The 14090-nt window shown below is 54.8% G+C and overlaps 2 protein-coding genes across 2 annotated transcripts; one reads left to right on the forward strand and one right to left on the reverse strand.

The window, feature by feature from the left end:
* The first annotated feature begins 5401 nt into the window (after positions 1 to 5401).
* Positions 5402 to 6925, forward strand: COCSUDRAFT_52236 (hypothetical protein). Its single transcript, XM_005652160.1, has 3 exons — positions 5402 to 5420; positions 5836 to 5997; positions 6363 to 6925. Exons 2-3 carry the CDS (start codon positions 5839 to 5841, stop codon positions 6627 to 6629), a joined length of 426 nt encoding a protein of 141 aa, XP_005652217.1. The 5' UTR covers positions 5402 to 5420; positions 5836 to 5838; the 3' UTR covers positions 6630 to 6925.
* Positions 6926 to 7577: 652 nt separating this feature from the next.
* On the reverse strand, positions 7578 to 14090 carry COCSUDRAFT_34928 (hypothetical protein; the record flags this gene model as incomplete). Its single annotated transcript, XM_005652161.1, has 13 exons — positions 7578 to 7703; positions 8137 to 8388; positions 8852 to 9076; positions 9470 to 9653; positions 10125 to 10276; positions 11001 to 11219; positions 11600 to 11834; positions 12136 to 12284; positions 12528 to 12742; positions 13053 to 13272; positions 13531 to 13643; positions 13765 to 13846; positions 14013 to 14090. The coding sequence occupies 13 exons, from the start codon at positions 14088 to 14090 to the stop codon at positions 7578 to 7580; spliced, it is 2250 nt and encodes a 749-aa protein (XP_005652218.1).

Here is a 14090-nt window from a genome sequence, read left to right on the forward strand (position 1 = left end):
CTGCCGACAAGCAAAGACCCTACGTCTTGGGCCAGCCTTGTCCTCGCTAAGAGCAGTCATCTTTTGAGATTTGACCGAGAATTGGAGTACTGTAATCTGACTGAGGATAAATTTTGATCAGCTTTGTACGAGCACTGTGAAGTGGAGAGGTCAGCTGAGCTCGCCAGAATAGGCTTCTTCCCCTCCTTCTGGGGGTTCGAATTCAACAATGAAGGAAGCAGTTCAATGCCTTGGCACAGTCTCACACGAACAGATTGCATACTTCGTAAGGCACAATTTGTTAAAGTGGGTTAGCTCTTCTCCCGCAGAAACGCAGCACACTGGTCCTAGGGTGCATGCCCAGCGCTTGACATCTGAGTTTTCAGATACAGGGGGGACGAAGTTTTCAGATATTTAAGTGACACGCCTGAAAAAATTGATGCAAACAAGGCGTTCAGCCCTTTCCGATGCCTAGGGGCTTTCAAAACACATCTGCTCTTGAAGAAGAGTCAGGGTCACGCAGCCCAGAATAATAGGGCGAATTGCAACAATGGAAAAATCACAGACATCTTAACCAGCAAATTTCATTCGTTATAGCTGAGTCCAGTCGAGCTCACAAAAAGTCGTCCAAGTGGGGAAGGCAGTATGCAAAGGAGCGACAAATTTTTGAGCCTTGAGGAGGTGAGGAATTGCACAGGGCCTGTTAAGCACACGAATCCCATCATGATGATGTTTCGAATGATGATAAGAAGATTGCACACTTTTGCGAGAGCTCTATGTGTTGGAACTGCAAACAATCTGACGTTGTTGAGACCCTCCTTGGGCATGCTGCAGAAGTGCCTCAAGCTGGAAGAGGAACTCCAGATGTCCAACCACACTATTCTGTCACTCCTGGAGCAAGGTGTCGAGGCCAAGGAGGTTGAGCTCAACAGAGGTCAGTGCCTTGCCCTCGCCCAACCCCTGTGCATTCCACAGAGGGTCTTCCGCAGTTCTTTGTGCAGAACACCATCCAGGCACAAGCCTGTCAGTAGCATAGCATTGTGATTGCAATGATCTGTGCAACAGGTGGCATCCCTCTAAGGAAGGGCGCTTCATCAGTCCCTAGTGCACAGGTACTGACAATGCCTGCCTCACAGCAGCTGCCCCTGCTGCCTAACCCTCTCTGGGAGCCTCAGGGGCAGGCCAGCAAGCAGGCAGCCGATCTCCCAGCGCATCCTGTCAGCTCCTCAGGCCATTCGCATGACCAAAGCATGAGCGTCGGCAGCATGCAGTCTGACTCCGCCTCAGGGCAGACCTCTGGCAGCACTGTGGCCCCCCGCTCTGCAGGCCACTGCGAGCCCTACAGCAGCGACAGGGAGCCAGACCTCATCAGCCTGTCGCCGCCGGCTCGCGCAGCTGACTCCAGGGACAGCGCTGCCTCGCTGGGTGCTCCATCCTGGCTGGGCCAGAAGCCACCTGCTGGGGTCAATTGCTGGCCTCCTCCTGTTGGAGTGAAGGGCACCAGGCCAGGACTGGCAGGGGCACAGGGGGAAAGGCTGAGGGAGGCGAGGAGGAAGGGCGCGGCCGAGCATGCGCAGATCAGGGCACTGGCAGATTCCCGGCCGGCTTGGAATGCCGGCCCGGCTGCGCGGCCGCCGCCGCGCGGCCGCAAGCCGGCGCAGATCGCGCCGCAGCCCGATCAGCCCCTGGTAGGACCCTCCACTGCGAGTCCCTCAGGACAGCTTCATGCTTACTCATTGCAGTCCCTCTCACAGTCAGCAGGAACAGTAAGCAGGGGAACAGTCAATGAGAAGCATGGGATGAGGGAGTGCATCAAGATACCGAGATAACTGCATTCCTTAATTTACCTTCCTGGTGTTCGGACGCTTATGTGGAAGGTGTCTATATTGCAGGGACGGAGAGATGATCTGAGCCCGATCCTTGCAGAGCATGCAAGGCCGCATGGTGATGTGACGGCGCGCAGTGTCTCGGGCGGCGCCGTCGCGCGATTGGCCGCCCAGCGCGCAGGCAGCCGGCGCCCGGCAACCAAAGCCTCGTCAGCGTCTGTGCAGGTGAGTGCTACTGCCCCAACAATACTGCGCATGTGGTTCCCGTTAAAACGATGCCATGCTGCAAACATGGACCCAATGCCTTTGCGCATAACGCCGCTTCACAGAGGAGGGATGACCATGACTGGCCTGGGGTGCAGGTGCCTCATGCGGCAGACAGGCTGCAGCAGGCAGGCCAGCAGGCGCAGCTGATGAGTCAGCCTTCTGACGCAGCGGGACAGGTGGAGTCAGCGGCCCACCGCGAGGCGCATGCCCAGAATCGCCTGAAGACCAAGGTCATCGCGGAGCTGCAGAATCACAAGAGGCAGCTCGCAGGTTCGGCAACCTTCCACTACTTGCAGCGCAAAGCTCAATACTTCTGTGCCGCCGCCGTCTAAATACCGTACAAATTGCAGATGAAGAATTAGCCTCCAAGCTTCTCATCAGGCACATTTCTGCATTCACGGCTCATGTGCTTGACAGGATATCATCCACAAAAAGCTCGATCTATGACAGCAAGCACAGCTCAGTCGAGCGATACAGGACTTGCATCCGCCTTTGACACCAAACCGCGCAAAAGAAGTGTCATTGTTGTCAGAATTAGAACCGAGCGCATGGGATGATCCACAAATTGACAGTGTTCTCTCTAAGCATCCTCTTCCTCAACAGTGTAAGACACCTCCGTCCTGGAAGCTGAGCCCCTCTAACCAGGGGCAAGGTCTGGTCTGTTGTCTTGTGTTAGCCAGGTACGAGCAATGCGCCAAGAAGGCAGCCTACCACCAACAACGCCCAGCCCCTTCCCAGGCTGGGCACCTGAGGCAACCAGCGCTGAAGGATTGGGGACACCAACCTGTTGCGCTGTGTCGCAGAGGAGCTGGAGGCGGCGGTTGGGGAGAACGCTGCGCTGAGAGAGGCGGTGGCGAGGGGCGGCCGCGCCAAGGAGCAGGTCGACCAGCTGCTGGACGCGCTACGCCGCGAACGCGAAGCGCATCACAGCGCAGCGCAGCAGGCTCAGCGCGCGCAGGAGGACTGCGCCCGCGCGCAGCAGCGGGTGCGGTGCCGCATACCTCGCTCATGCTTCGAAGAACTGCTGCTGCTGCTGCTGTGGAATGCCTTTTTACTCTATTCTGCTATTTGAGCACTGCTGGCAGCGTGGCGCTGCCACACCCAATAAGGATCAAAGTGCATGGGGCTCATGACTGAGGGCGTGTGCCTGAAGTCTTTCAAATAAGGTTTGGGGTGAGATGGCGCATCTGTGTTGCTTTTAGGTCAAGGCGCTGGTGGCCAAGCAGGCTATGGACCGGGACCACGTCCGCAAGCTGGAGACCAGGTACTCGGATGCAATATACCTCGAGTGCTTGAAGATGATCGCTCGCTGTCCTATTAAGCTTGACTGCTGCCGAGGTCCATACCTCTGCAACCCGAGCGGAGTATGTGTGTTGGTGCCAGGCTGGCGGAGAAGGCGCGCATGCTGGAGCAGCTCTACAGCACCACCAAGGACCTGAAGGCGCAGTACGAGGCCAGCCAGCAGGTACATTGCGCTGCATTCTCAATCCTGCGTTCTCAATGCTGCCCTAATTTGTCTGACAGATCCCAGACTGATGGTCCCTCTCTGTGTCATGCATCCTACATGAGCCCTGCCTTGGAAGTCTGTTTTGATTTTTCTCTTGGCAAAGTTTGACCACACGTCAGTGTCTTCAGGAGCCAACCCAGAAGGGCTCTGCACATGTACATGTACACAATCATTATCACTATTATGTTATTAGTAATATTATTATCACAATTTTTATTATACACTTGTCCTGCCGAAAGGCAAGGTACGTCCTGCAGACAAGCTGCAGTTCACACAATCATTGATCAACAATCAATAAGGTGTTTGCTGCGAATGGCCAGGACACGGCTCAGGCAGCCGGGCAGGCTTCTGCGGCTGTGCAGCACATGCGCATGCAGCTGGCACAGCACCAGCAGGAGCTGGCGGCTGCGCAGGAGACCATGCAGGCTGCAGCCGCTGCCGCCACTCGCGCCGAGGAGCGCTGTGAGGAGCTCCACAGGGACCTGCGCACGGAGCAGGAAGCCAGAAAGGTGCGCAGCTTGCTCTGCCCCTATTATGATATCTCAGTCTCTTATCATCTGTCCGTCTTCTGTGAGGTTCTGGGATGCAGAAGAGGTCAAAGACAGCGTATATACTGCATGGATTTGGACTGTCTAGGCATGGCGGGTACGAGAAAGGCAGCTGACTTTGTTGTGTGTGTACATTCAGGCAGCGGAGGCTGCTCAGGAGGCAATGCAGGATGACATGCCCAACCAGGGGAGTCCACCCACCAGCACTACCTCTCAGGCCATCCAGGTGATGCCCCTCTTCTTCTCATACATTGGTGCTGCGCGCTTCACAGTGTGCCATAAACACTGCCTTCAGACTTTTTACCATGGAGAGTGGGAGTCATGGAGAGTGGGAGTAATTGATAGTAGATCTGAAGGTACATTGGGGTGTCTTGCAGGAAGCCGAGCAGGCGTGGAACTTGAGGCGAGGATCAGACGGAGGGGAAGACGGTGATTCTCTGCAGGCAGAGCTCAGCGAAGGTGCGCACCCTGCTCCTACCAAAAATACCAGGCTCAATTCTATGCCTCAAGTTCTTCATATATAGCACCCAAACTCGCATGGGCCCCCAATTTCATACGTGCATGCAAGCGCAGAGAGTGTCTGCGGGTGCTTTATCCCCAACAGCCACATGTGTATTTCCAAGGGCAGGAAATCAAAGCTAAACCGGCCGAGAGACTCTTGGACGCTGCTGCAACGATCTGAGCACGCCATGAAAGAGGTCGGTACATCACCGCATGGCATGCGGCCACTATGTCTTGTGGGAATGATTTGGATTTTTCGTTGTGTCCGCGCAGCGCACCGAAGGGCGGACGAGCTGCAGCTGCGGCTGGATGACAGCGTTGCAGAGGCCCGGCGATACCGGCAGCGCGCCAAATGGCTCACGGCCGAGGTGGCCGCCTTCCGCGGTCGCATTGCCGGTGCGTTCTTAGCCCCTCACGCTGCCCCTTTACGACTCCCCTCCCCACACATGATCCTGTTTGGCATGTGTATTTTTGTAGTCCTCCATTGAGCATTCCGATGCATGCAACTGGCATCATTTGATGCAAGAGCACCAACCTATAAAGCTAGCAGACTCACACGCGCCCCCTGAAAGAGGCTGAATGACCTCTGTCACAATGATGGTGGCATCTGTCAGCTGTCAGATTTGTAATTTGAAATCTGAGCGTGTGGCGGCGGCAGGCCACGTGGATGAGGAGGTGTTGGAAGAGGTGGCGGCCACGCCGGACTGTGCTGCCGGGACGGGGTACGTGGGAGAGGCGCGTGCGCGTCTTCTCGATGAGCAGGAATCCCTGCGGCGCCAGCTGCACGCTCAGGTCTGCATACGTATCTCTCGCTGCCCATCAAGGATACACAATGTGGCAGTGCTGCTGCGGATCTGACATGTAGCATGCAGGACAATTTTTCCATTCGACATATCACATGTTTGAAAAGAAGCAAGTGTGCTTTTGGTCGTGTCATCTATCTCTGGCACTGCTGCAATTTGTTAAGGACTCAACCCTCAAGACAAGAGCAAGAAGCTGTTCTGGGAACCTGTAAAGGACAAAATGAGTAAATCTGGGGGTCATGAACCGTCTGCAGAAACATGACTGGCTTCAAAGTATTCCCAGAAGCGTGGGACTATGAGATCCTACACTTCTACATGCTCATGGCTGCCCAGGACGCATCAATTTTCCATACTAAACACTGCGCCAGCAAGTGCTTACGGTAGGAATGATATTGGCCCGGCAGGAGATGAAGGCGGCGGAGAGTCGGCGCGCGCATGCACTGGCGGTGGAGGTGGCGGAGCTGAAGCAGCAGCTGGCCGCGTTGCAGGCGCCCGATGACAAATCGCCCAGCAGCCTCTCGCAGTGTACGCCGCGCAGGAGCACCTCTGACACTGGCAGCCTCCAGGTGGGCACTGCAAGGCCAGCCTCCAGTAAAGGGTGATCATTTCAATGTATGGATGATCGGCCTGTCTGCAGACATATCCTCCGACCCCACATCCTGCATCTTCTGGCACAGAGCATGCAAGTATTACCCTAAGAATCAAATATGTCATTTGCATTTGCTCCAACTGCATCTGGCATGCGTAAATTTTGCAGAGAACAGCAGCAACCGTTGCATTGTGTGTGCTTCCGCTTACAAATGTTCCTGACCGGGCGGACCTGCTCTAAAGACAATCTTGAACACCGTCATCCAGCGTGTGCCTCGGCGCGAATTAGAGTAATTCAGAGCAATATCAGGGGCTGAGAAGGGCCCTTGCGATCTCTCTGCAGGAGGTGCATGTGAGCTCGGTAAAGGAAGCCTTTGAGGCGATGTCGTCCTCTGGCGGCTGGTCAGTGTACGATAACAGGGTTGCGCGCCGCGTCAGTGCTGGAGGCAGCTCTGCCAGCGCGGAGCTTTGCTGCAAAAGAGTTTTTAACCGAAAAAGATGCAAGGGGGCACTTCCGGCAGTTGGGGGAAAAATTCGTGCAGCCTGGAATGGCAGCAAATGCATCGTTGCAGGACGAGAATGGGAATCTTGGAGCAACGTGCTCTTGTAGTTGGGTCCTACATCTGACAGTTAAACAGAGAGTATGACATGGAGTAGAAATGTTACTGATTTGATAGAGTGTGGGTTTATTTGACTTTGACCTTTCCGTGACGCAGTCACTGTTTGTATGACAGCAAACACACTGTTTCGCACCTGAAAACTGCATAGTGTAAACCTATAGTTTGGTAGAGTTGCATTAGCTTGTATGCACCGCACCCTCTAGAGAAGAGTGGATAATTTGAATTGGACTGTGACTGAGGGCACTGCTTGAAACGACATGCCAATTTTGTTATGAAGTTCATAGTACGGTGTTCTGTGGGAATGCAAAAAATTTCATGGTTTTCACACAAACCCAGACTTGACCTTGAAGACTCTCACATATTTTCAGTGACCTCTGCCGCAAATTTTGCACTCATTCCTGCATGTGGGAAACCGATAACAATCTCTCAATAAGCACGCATGCAATCCGAGCATGACAAAGTGGCACTCGAAAATGTCTAAGGTCCAAACCAGCAGTCCCATTTTCCCCAACAGGTGAACAGTTCCTCTTGTGTTGCGCTGAGGAGATTGGCAGATCCAAGGACAACACATCGAGATCCCTCCTTTGAACATGGCACTAGCACACAGATGCCACACACAAATCAGCTGCATACGAACAAGATGCCAAACCATCTGCCTTGGCAACTGATCCGTCGACTACCAAGAGCAGCCCTTTCAGGTTGCCCCCTACCGCTGACGATTATCTGTTGGCCGGTGACCGTAGCGTTGCATGATCAGAAGTGCAATGCTGCACAATCTGATGTGCTCTCTCTTGCACTCCATCAGGGATAGGTGGACCACCCTACACAGCTCTTCAGCCCTGCTGACATGTCAACACCTCGACAGATACAGTCGTGGAAACTGCAACTCCGCCCTTCCTAGCATGCTGCTATGTGCGCTCAAGTTCAGCAGGCTGAGCCTACGCGGTGGGCACCGGCGACGGCGGCGGTGCTGTGAGGCGGCCCAGAATGAAGAGCACCTCTGCCGGGTCGTTGACGTAGAATGGCGCCTTGCTGGGCTTCTGGCCCACTGTGCACGCGAACACCTGCAGGGTGCGTAAGGAATTATGAGTGCTTCAGTAATTGAATTCAAAAGTACGTTCATGCAAAAGGAGATGTTGTGGTACGATACGGTATTTCATCAATTGTCGTGACACTGCATGAGCTCAGTAGCCATTCTTCTAGCCCTGACCAATGCTTGGACGTATCAGAACGGAGTTAGAAGAGCTGATTCGCTCCATATCTTTGGAGTCAGTGCAAAAACAGATTGACGGGACACAGGATGCTGCTGATGCCAACAGGCGCGTCCTTTCATGTGAATCCATTCCCAACATCTCAAGCAAATGCCAGCAAAGGTCTCTTGCTCCTACGCATGCTGAAGATTTGCAAAGCTGGGGACAGCATACTCAGCGCGTGTTGACAATAGACAGGGGCAGCAGGGGGGTTGACACAGCAAAAGCAGGGGCATCAGGCGCAGACCTCGGCGGGCATGTGGGGCATGACTGCGACGTGCTCGATGGCGATGTACATGTCTTCGTCGGAGCGGTCGTCGCCGATGCACAGCACCACGTCGTGCGCCGTGTTGGCCGCGGCCGCCTCCAGCAGGATGCGCTCGACGGCGCCGCCCTTGGACACCCCGGACGGCTTGACTTCCACAATGGCGCTGCCGGCAACCACCTCCACCGGCTCGTTGCTCAGCACGCCCTCCAGGTGGTCCAGCAGCTCCTTCGCCTGCAGAAATACAGCAGCTCTGTCATGTCAAGTGGGTGTGTCGATTTCTGGTCAGCGGCGGGAGGATGTCTCTTTGGATTTGTCCGCCACTGTCCGCTAGATCTTACAGCTTCACACGCCACCCTCGTAGCTCCTTATTCCGATCAGTGCCGCTATAACCGCGCAGCAGCCCAAAAGTTGAATCGTGCGCCAGTACGGTGGGCACTGAGGAAAGTGCAGAGATAAACACAATGATTGGAAGGCTCCACTGTCCCATTCTGGTGGCCTCAGGTATGCGCAGGAGTGTAAGGTATCTGCTGCTCAGCAACATAGCAAAGTTGATTAAATAGCTGACAAACCTATTCACAAACACCCAATTCAACATGTTCAAAGAGTATGCTGCCATCTAAGCTTCTGGTGCAATGATGTGCGACTACTGAGAATCCGTGCGGCGATGAGCAGCACAGTGCGAGTCCTGGGTCACCTGGAGGGAGCCGAAGTCTGGGTCGGCAGCGTTGTAGTGCCAGACGAGGGCGGACTCCTTCTTCTCCACGAAGGAGCCGTCGGTGGACTCGGTGTACTGCTGCAGGATGGGCTCCACGATCCCCTGCCAGCTCATCTCCTCCGTGCTACTGCGCGCGTGCCACTCCGCACCCGCACCCGCCGCCCGGAAGAAGAACCCGTGCTCCGCCGCTATGCCCAGCCCCTCCTGCGCTCACACAGGCCCATTCACTCTGGGAACCAGGTCATCTTGACCAAAGTGCTTCGTATGAGCTGGTCTGTAGAACAGAGGCTCAGCATGGCTGCAGGCCTCTTGAGTGTCCATGTAACGGCATCGCATCGGTACGTTGCAGGTGAAGTAGGCACTGGGCTCCTTGGGCCCGCCTTTGGACATTTGTTATGTCGCTCAGCTGGGCCGAAATTCCTCAGACAGCAGCTATGCCAACAGACAGCAGACGGAGAGTGGGATTCTGAGGATATCTAGCGCAGCATCATGACATTTCCGCGACCATAAGCGGGCAGAGTGCCAGCTCAAGATGCATGACATGCCCTCTGCAGGTGTGCATGTTGCCTGGAGCAGGGGAGTGAGGGGAGCGCGCACCACGGAGGCAAACCATGCGCCGAGCTCGCTCTTGCGGCGGCCGGAGATGATGTAGACGGAGTTGTGCTCGTCCGCGCAGAGCGCCTGCAGCGTCTGCAGCACCTCCTCCGTGGGGCGGCTGTTGATGTTGCTCTGCGGCACCAGCGTCCCGTCGTAGTCCAGCAGCAGCAGCCGCTTCTGCGCCCTGTCACCATAAACAATTTTGTCTCGTCAGCAACAATAAAGCAAAAATGCACACTGTCACTACTTGCTGTCGGCCCTGCTAATTCGTGAGAGTACCAACCCACACACACACTCTCAAATGATGACACTAGTGCCTTTTCAGCTGCCCCTGCTCCACCAAAAAGGTCTTTCAATTGACAAGGCAGCATCCAGTGGCTGGATCCATGCTAAGGGACTGCATGCATGCTGCGCATTATTCTTTTGAGCTGACACATAGGTCACAAAAAGGCAATTAAGGATGAAATGCAGAGTAAGTCAGAGCGCCAGAAACGTGGCGGCTCAACGACGCACTGGGTGTTGAGGAGTCATGCAAGCGCTGGAGGCGTGCACACAGACTCTATGCATGGTGCTTCTCGCTGATTGAAGATACACTGTACAATGGAATTTGGTCCAGAGGGGGACGTGGCGAAAATGCTAAGAAGCAGCGGCGCACCGGCGGAAGGCGTTGAGGAGTACGAGGACTTCGAGCTTGCGGAAGTTTTCAGTGAGGGCGACCATGCGGAAGGTGTCCAGGCCCAGGCCCAGTGCGTAGCACTTCATGCGCGCGTGGTCACGCGTCAGGTGCCGCAGGTCCGAGGCAAACGACTGCACACGCATGATCAAGCACGCCGCTAAGTCTCATCTTGAAAAATGCCACTGGATCTAAAAATCTACAGTGTACACGCCTGCGCCATCTGGTTGCAATTCGCATACACACTGCAGGTCTGCAGCAACGATTGCGCATGCGCAACCCCTTACACCTCAGATGTCCCAGCACCTCTTGAAGAGCTCAGACTAATGTCCAAGTAGCAGTACACCCTTTAGTATCAACCTCTGCGATTGGTACTTGTAGGACAAGCCGATATTGGGAGCAGCAAGTGCCTGGCCTCGCTGCGGGGACACAGACAGCAGTCCGAAATGTGATCCCACCAGAGACCGGCATTTGTGCGCCAGCAGCGAGTCCGGAATTCACTCCTCCCTTTTCCCTTACGCCAAATCTGGAGGCATTGCTCGACTGCGCTCTGCTCAATGGGACTCTGTGTTTCCAAGCCCATTGATACGAGCAAAATCCAGGACCGATGCCACCAGACTCGGCGCAAAAGACCAAGAACTGGCTTCATGGCTAACTGGAGTGGTCTGCACATAGCACTTGCCTGAAGAATTCCAAGTTTCTCGAATACATCTACCTGTAAATTCGGTGTTGTTTCTGGCTCCTCAAAACCCACTTTCGGAGCTCGTTTGGATTTAGGCAGGCCATCCCAATGATTGCCCCAATTCTCAGGTGCTGCTCCAGGTTGGGCGGACTCGATATGGAGGGGAGAGGGCGTGCCTGGGCCCAGAAGCGGACGGTGTGCTGGGAGACGTAGCGCCAGTGCTTGTCGTGGCGCAGGTGGCGGTCGGCGGGCGGCATTTGGATGGCGGTATAGATGCCGTCCGCCAGGCTGTCGATGGACCAGGGGTTCACGCGAATTGCCCCGCTCACCGACGGGGAGCAGCCCACGAACTCAGACACCACCAGCATCGAGTTCTTCTCCGCCGCGTCCACGTCCTGCCGCCACACGCACCTCTCAATCCTTAATGACACTACTCTCTTCGCCGGAGACATGTTTCAAATGTGCGAACTTTGAAATGACATTTGAAAGATGAAAGATGACATCATCTGAAAATGAATGAGCGACCCATCAAAAGACATATGCCAGCCACAGACCACACAGTTCTGTCAGATGGAACTGTCTGATCTGTCATGTGGCATACGACACATGACAGGTGACATGTCTCTCTGTCGTCCCCAAAAGAGCCAATTGACAACGGATGAGCTTACAAGCCCCTTCCAAATAACCAGAAGATGTGAGCATGGTCTTGCAGTTGCAGACTGTTCATTTTCCTGCAGCAACAATGCTACTCATTAGAGGATGCATCAAGACTCACCGGCTGGCCCTGGCGGCTGACGATGTACTCGTAGGGGACCAGGTTCATGCCGTCACGCGTGGCGGCCACCACGGCCACGTCAGCGACGCTGTAGAGCGCAATCTTCTCATAGAGGGGCACGCTGCGCTCCAGCCACACTACGGGCTGGTAGTCCTTGGTCCCGTACTTGCCGTTGATTCGCTCCACCAGAGAGACCGCAAAGTCGTGCAGCTCCTGCACGTCCTTGCCCGGCGACCTGCGCGCACATGACAGCGCCCGTGTCAGCAGGATGCGCGCACGAGATAGCGCCTCTGTCAGCATCATGCGCGCAAATTATAGCGCCGATGTCAGGATGATGTGCGCACATGACAGTGCAGAAAGTAGCATGGGGTTCTGTCCGAACTACAGGCTACACTGGAAACAAGTGCCTGTGCATGGTTGCCTTGTTGATGTGTAAAGGAGTCACGACCCTTGGCATGGCTGGAGCAATGTGCATGAGACCCATGCATGCAGCCTCATTGAGATGAGGAGAGAAAATTGTAGGGCTGAAGAGGCACCTGGGGGCATTGGTGACTTGGACGAGGACGAGGCGGCCGCGCCACTCAGGGTGGTAGTCCAGCACGCGCTCCACTGCCAGCAGCTTCAGCTCAATGCCCTTGAACAGGTCCATGTCGTCCACGCCGATCAACACCATCTGCCCCTTGAACTGCACAGCCGCACCAGTGCAGCGTCAGCCATGCATGTGAGATATGCACATCTGCCGCAGCCGGAAACAATAAGGAAATGTGCAATCGTGGGGTGAAGCACACACCTATGGCAGGCTCACGCCCTGGACGATCATCCTCAACTGCAATGTGTCTTACAGCAAATGCTGCACCTCACCACGATGCTGATGCAAAGAGGAGTAATTGTTACATAAAGACTGCAAGGCATGGCATGACGAGCGGACCTGCGAGAGGAGCTCGCCGCGGCGCCAGATGGTGTCCTGCCAGCCGAAGCCGTTGAGGAAGCGCTCGGGCTTGACCCCCGTGGGCATGATCTTGATGCCCACGTTGCGGCCGTAGTACTCGATGCTGATGGATCCGCGCGAGGCCACGTGCTCCAGGCCCAGCATGCGCGAGCAGCACGACATGAAGTGCCGTGCGTAGTCAAACGTGTGGAAGCCTGCAAGAGGAGACTTTATTAGTCTCCTGATCACCAGGCCATTGAACGACAGAGTCATAACATGTTCAGGAGCCATGATAAGCTGAGGAGTGTTCCTGAAACCTTACGCATGCGCTGCATTCGCACCGACATGCCTAATGGCCTTCTTTTGGCCCTTGGCAGAACACAATGGCATGCATGTAGCATGTCATAGCCCAATGCAGCTTTCATTGTTCGTCATGCAGGCGGCTTAGCAAGACTCCTTTTGCCGATGAGTATAAGTAAAACACAGAGCAGAATACAGGAACAGATAGCAAGACAGAGGACGCACCGAGCAGGTCTGCATTGAGTAGGGAGCGCAGGATCTCCTCGCGTCGGGGGAAGGTGCGGAAGATTTCAGAGGAGGGGAAGGGGGAATGAAGGAAGAGGCCCAGGCGGATGCGGTTGAAGCGTTTGCGCAGCAGCGAGGGCAGAACTAGGAGGTGGTAGTCATGCAGCCACACATAGTCATCATCCATGCTCACCACCTCCACCAATTTGTCTGCAAATGCCTGCAGCGCAGCATTCATGCATAGTTCAATTCCCTGACCATTGATTCATATTCCTCTGGACTTGAGGCCTCAGGCGATTGCTAAGTACTGCAATCTTACATGACATGCAAGGCAGGGATGCTTGAAAACAGTCTTGGCTCGGCTTTTGATGCGCTAGGCAAGAGCTTGACCAGCTCGCGTTGTTGTCACATGTGTGCCCAGTCATCAAGATGGCTGCACATTTTGAATAAACCTCATTTCTCAGAGTAGAGCACACACCTTATTGGCCTTCACGTAGGCCTGCCAGAGCTCAGGATTGAAACGGCCTGAACTGTTGGGCGACAGAGGGAGCAAATAGTGGAAGAGAGGCCAGAGTTGCTGCTTGCAGAACCCTGCAGGCAGCATTCCTATGTAAGCTGCCATTCAGTGGGGGTAATAGTAGTCCATGATGGCAAAACTGGCATTCCAAAGAAGAGGTTTGAGAGCATAAAAGCTTCTAGGCAGGCCACTTGCCTTTGTAATACTTCTCTTTCAGCTCTGCTCCGAGGAAAACCACGCAGCAGTTGAACTGGGTGTACAATTCCAGAGCCGCCTCCTGAGGTAAGAGCACAAATTTCTCAGCAAGCACATTACTACACTTCATATTTGGGTACCGCCCGCCAGATCCCACATGCCATTATAGCAGCACAAAGAAGTCTGTGCATGCATGAGTGGAAGGAAGTAGATGTAGACAGTCCCAACTCAAAGCAAAGTGCACTCACATCCTGCTCATCTGGATCCAACTCCACGGGCAGACAGCCCACATACATGATCTCGACATCCTCCAGCCCATCCTGCAT

The sequence above is a fragment of the Coccomyxa subellipsoidea genome (assembly GCF_000258705.1).
Source record: "Coccomyxa subellipsoidea C-169, whole genome shotgun sequence".
In the NCBI taxonomy this organism is placed as follows: domain Eukaryota; kingdom Viridiplantae; phylum Chlorophyta; class Trebouxiophyceae; family Coccomyxaceae; genus Coccomyxa; species Coccomyxa subellipsoidea.

Coding starts and splice junctions, on each gene's coding strand:
- COCSUDRAFT_52236 (XM_005652160.1), top strand. CDS start 5,839: ATGAAGGCGGCGGAGAGTCGGCGCGCGCATGCACTGGCGGTGGAGGTG. Junction 5,998..6,362: donor CTGACACTGGCAGCCTCCAG/GTGGGCACTGCA, acceptor ATCTCTCTGCAG/GAGGTGCATGTGAGCTCGGT.